Source organism: Cynara cardunculus (assembly GCF_001531365.2).
Source record: "Cynara cardunculus var. scolymus isolate 2C chromosome LG 8, CcrdV1, whole genome shotgun sequence".
NCBI lineage: Eukaryota > Viridiplantae > Streptophyta > Magnoliopsida > Asterales > Asteraceae > Cynara > Cynara cardunculus.
The window spans coordinates 13,799,680-13,804,726 of record NC_037535.1 but is presented as its reverse complement, the minus strand read 5'-3'; the positions used below and the strand labels follow the sequence as shown (position 1 = coordinate 13,804,726).

The following is a 5,047-nucleotide window of genomic DNA, read 5'->3' as shown; positions in this document are numbered from 1 at the left end:
AACATGGTTACTAAAATAAAATTTATTCATTTGAGGCAATTATTATTAAATATTGAAAAACGCATATGATGAAAAAAGATATTTAATTTCATTGGACAACGCAATACACATTTTTTTTCCGAACAAGTTGTATCCCTCGAAAGAATTTAATGAAAAGGGTGTTTGGAGTTGTTTATTTAAAATAATTTATATTTTTATATTTATTAGTTGTGTATCTGTATAATGTGGTGGGAGTCGTGAATTTTAATGATTTTGAAGTTTCATTGGTTTTATTAGAGAAGATTTAACGATGATATAACTTACACTTGGTCTTTACATATTAATACAATTTGAATAAATAAGAGTTATGGTTTCAATTACAGTCTATCGATAAAAAAATTGTATGATAGTTTAAAATCCAATATATGTAAAATCCACCATATTTAAACAACTCCACAAATGTGTTCGATTTACACCAAGAGAAAACAATCAAGAGAGCGAGAGCGAAACCGAGAGTTTTAGAACAATTGAATGGGAGAACTTTTAATAACTCATGATGAATATCAGTTTGAATCTCACCTTGGGGGATGAGGAGAATACATAAAGGTATGAGAGGGTGAAGACATGAGTGAAAGGTGTCAAAAGTATCTTGGGAACATGAAAATAAAAGATAATAATGTGCATTGGTAACTTATATTATATGTTATTTTAATTGTAGATTAAGAGATTTTAAGACTGAATGCATAAAGTAGTAGTAGTTAATACATTATAAGTTGTTTTTAAGATTTTGTGTATAAATATATAGTATTTTATACATTAAAAATTATTTTTACGACTTTTGATAAATTTGGTTTATAAGGTGGTATATATATATATATATATATATGTATATATATATATATATATATATCGCCAAAAATAAGTTAATAAATAATTCAAATTTAAATAAGAAATCCCCAAATACCCCCAAAAGAATTGAGGTATCTTTCTTTTTATAAAGTGGAGTAGGGTGGCACCATCAACTTACAGATCCTCTCAACATCTTTGCCTCCTGCTCTCAAATCCCTTCTCTCCGGCTGTCACCTCAGTACACCATTCTTTACATTCTATCCTCCATTTTCGACTTCAAGCTGTCAGCCAAAGCAAACTCTTGATTCTTCGACTACCATTTGCATGTGGGTGTCTACACAGACTGCCAATGTGAGTTTATTAATCATACCCTTTATTTTAATCTTACTGGGAAGAAGACAGTAAGTCTTTTTCCTTTTTGGCATTTTTTTAATGGCTTCTATTGAACTTTCCCAATTATTAAAGTCAGATTTAATGGGTTGTCCACAGTAGAAATTGACAGTCTCTAGAAAGCTTCAAACCCTACTTGAATCAATCTCATCTTAATCTGCTTGTAAATGGGTGAAGTCACAGTTGCTTAGGTCTCAGGTTAGAGAGATCTTTGCTGTTGATTTACTTGTTTATCAAGTCATTAACGAGTTCATAGTTCTTGAAACATCCATATCATGTGTGTGTCTGTGTGATGAAACCTTTTTTTCATAGTTGGTTTTAAACTTGAGTGTGAAGTTAGTAAGGAAATCTTGGAAGCATTAACTGTTATTCGTTATGTGTTTTTTGTTTGCTAAAATGTTTAAATGCTTCAAGTCAGATGGTGATCCTTTTTATTGTAACTTCTAGGTTTTTGACTTGAAATGGATGCAAATGGTAAAAGCTCAAAATCAGGGGAGATCAGCATGACAGAGAACAGAAAAAGTGGTGAGGTGGTGGTGACAATATCAGGTGAAGAGAAAGATGCAAAATCAAGAGGTGGTGTTACTGAGTCACCTCATAGAAAATCGGTTGATACCCCCCATGAAAATGCATATTTTATGCCAAGCCCTAACAGGCCTCCCAAAATCCCCCATCCTGATACCTTAACAAGGCGAAAAACCTTAGCAAGGTCGATTTACTCGAAGCCGAAATCACGATTTGGTGAACAACCCTTGATAGATTCTAGTATGTTTGATGATATAGCTGAACCAGTTGGTCAGACTTCAAACTCACCAATTAGAATCGTATCAAATCGGGCCTCGCCCAATAATCCTAAAGTCGCAGCCAATCCTACTGCTTCTCCAAGTGGTACACCATCGAAGGAGACAATAAGAACTGTATCCATAACACCAAAAACTCCATTAATGGCATCACCTGGAGGTGCAGGGGGGGTTGATGAGGATGAAGAGATTTACAAGAAGGTAAATATACGAAAGAAATTGAAGTATAGGAGAGTGAGGATAAAAGTTCTATTAGAATGGCTAGTGCTTCTAATCCTTGTGGGCAGTATAGTTGCTAGCTTGACAATTAAAGAGTTGAAACATTACAAAGTCTGGAGCTTGGAGTTGTGGAAATGGTGTGTGCTTATAGCGGTGATCATTTGTGGTATGTTAGTTACCAATTGGCTTATGCATTTTATAGTGTTGTTGATAGAATTGAATTTCTTGTTGAGAAAGAAGGTGTTATATTTCGTTCACGGGTTAAAGAAGTGTGTTCAAGTATCTATTTGGTTGATTGTGGTTCTCGTTACTTGGACTTCATTGTTTAACGACCAAGATGTTCAAAGATCTAAAAAAGCAACTCGGGTTTTGGATTATTTTACTTGGACTATTGTTTCTTTACTGGTTGGGTCAATCTTGTGGCTTTTGAAGACTTTCTTGCTCAAGGTTCTGGCAACATCGTTCCATGTCAGCAATTTCTTCGATAGAATTCAAGAATCTATCTTTCTCCAGTATGTTCTCCTAACCCTTTCGGGGCCTCCAGTTATGGAATCGTTACAAAATGTTGGGGCAAGTGCAAGTACAAGTGCAAGTCATTTGAGTTTTCAGATGAAGAGGAAGGGGGGAAAAGAGGCCAAGACAAAAGAGGTAATTGACGTAAGTAAGCTTCATCAGATGAAGCGAGAAAAAGTGTCCGCTTGGACAATGAAGATGTTGGTCGACTTGATTTCAAATTCAGGGCTCTCCACTTTTTCGGGGGAACTTGAAGAAAGTGCTTATGATAGAGGAGGTGGATCCACAGATAAGGACAAGGAGATTAACAATGAGATGGAAGCAATTGCAGCTGCCTATCATATCTTTAGAAACGTTGCTCAGCCTGGTTTTACGTAAGAACATTTACAACATCTTTAAATATGTGTAATTTATTTACTGAAAATTCTTTATGATTTACTAACATGTCCACTCTGTAGATACATTGAAGATTTGGATCTAAGGAGGTTCATGATCAAGGAGGAGGTAGATATTGTGTTTCCAATGATCGATGTCACAGATGAAGGACATATTGATCGGAAATGTTTAACAGAATGGGTGGTAGGACTTCTTGTCTTCTTATATATATATATGTATATATATTCTGATTAAGGTCATGCTTGGAACCATACGCTAGCTTATTTTTTGAGCTTATTGAAAAAAAACCCAGTTTGGTTAAACCATATATTAGCTATTTTTCCCAATTAATTCAACATGTTCTTTTACATTGTCAGCTAACATCAGAAAGTTTTTACCAAGCATGAATTAGATTTTAAGCTAGCAACTAGTTTATTAGACAACAAGTAGCTTATAAGTTCAGGTTGTCAAACATAGCTCAAATTAGTTGTAGATTTGAACTAAAGGGGAGCTTCCCCTAAAGTTGATTAGGAAGCCATGGCATATATTCATCGAGATACAATACAGACGTGTTATTAATCATGAATGTATTATTCATACGTCCATATTCTTGACATGAATGTGTTATTTACAAAGGATTTGATTTCTATGATCATAAATAGAATAATCGTTATTTATGCAGGTAAAGGTTTACAATGGCCGAAAAGCTTTAGCACATGCTTTAAGTGACACGAAAACAGCCGTAAAACAATTAGACAAGCTTGTTACAGCAGTCCTGGTGGTTATTGTGTTCGTTGTGTGGCTTCTTTTGACGGAAATCGCAACCACCAAAGTACTTGTCTTGCTCTCATCACAGCTTGTTGTGGCTGCTTTTATATTTGGCAACACTTGCAAGACCATTTTTGAAGCTATTGTGTTTGTTTTCATAATGCATCCATTCGATGTTGGAGATCGTTGTGTGATTGATGGGGTTCAGGTATATCAAATGTTGTTATACATTCTTCTCTTTCCAGGATGTTTTCATTCATTTTAATCGATCGGTTATCTGTTACATGACAGTTGATAGTTGAAGAGATGAATATCTTAACAACGGTGTTCTTGCGATTTGATAACGAGAAGATATATTATCCGAATTCGGTTCTGTCAACCAAGCCCATCAGCAACTTTTACCGAAGTCCAGATATGGGTGATAACGTGGAATTCTCTATCGATTTTGCAACACCTTTCGAGAAGATCGGGCTGTTGAAAGACAAACTAAAGAAGTAAGTGTGTTTTTGTTAATTGGTTTTGTGATTACGATGAATTGATTGTATGGTGACCAGGTATCTGGAGAAGAATCCTCAGTTATGGCATCCAAATCACAACTTCGTGGTGAAGGAGATTGAAAATGTGAACAAGATAAAGATGGTGCTTTTTTTCAATCATACCATCAACTTTCAAGACTATGGTGAAAAGGTTAGACGCAGAACTGAACTGGTTTTAGAGCTGAAGAGAATATTCGAAGAGCTGAAGATCAAATGCAATCTCCTTCCACAAGAAGTTCACCTGCGTCCAGAAACAACCACAAAATAAAATAAAACAGAACAGAAACTAGTGATGGTTGGTTGTGTCTACTTAAGAAAAGGGAATCATGTCACTTCATTGTTATTTTCATGCTGTTTCTTAGAAGTCTTGTACGATATTAGTCTTGCAAATGGAAATAAAGGGTGGTTTGTTTGGCAAAAAAGAATCATGTCACTTCATTGTTATTTTAAACAAGAGTTTCATGTTCGTTTGGTTGGTTGTTTGTCTTGCGAAATAGAGGATGTTAGTTTTTGAATTGTTGAGAGGTGAATCTTGTTTGGTGGGAAAAAAGTCTGCTTCTCAATGGTTTTAAAAGCCCCTGCATTGATTTTGTATCTAAACGAACCGACTGTTTAGCG

At 35.1% G+C, this 5,047-nt stretch overlaps 1 protein-coding gene across 1 annotated transcript; it reads left to right on the top strand.

Annotated features, from left to right (window-relative positions):
• The first annotated feature begins 1,044 nt into the window (after positions 1-1,044).
• On the top strand, positions 1,045-4,845 carry LOC112517177 (mechanosensitive ion channel protein 10-like). The gene is made up of 6 exons (XM_025124527.1): positions 1,045-1,179; positions 1,666-3,124; positions 3,209-3,329; positions 3,808-4,101; positions 4,185-4,387; positions 4,448-4,845. Exons 2-6 carry the CDS (start codon positions 1,680-1,682, stop codon positions 4,695-4,697), a joined length of 2,313 nt encoding a protein of 770 aa, XP_024980295.1. The 5' UTR covers positions 1,045-1,179; positions 1,666-1,679; the 3' UTR covers positions 4,698-4,845.
• Positions 4,846-5,047: the final 202 nt, after the last annotated feature.

Coding starts and splice junctions, on each gene's coding strand:
- LOC112517177 (XM_025124527.1), top strand. CDS start 1,680: ATGGATGCAAATGGTAAAAGCTCAAAATCAGGGGAGATCAGCATGACA. Junction 4,102..4,184: donor GTGTGATTGATGGGGTTCAG/GTATATCAAATG, acceptor GTTACATGACAG/TTGATAGTTGAAGAGATGAA. Junction 4,388..4,447: donor TTGAAAGACAAACTAAAGAA/GTAAGTGTGTTT, acceptor TATGGTGACCAG/GTATCTGGAGAAGAATCCTC.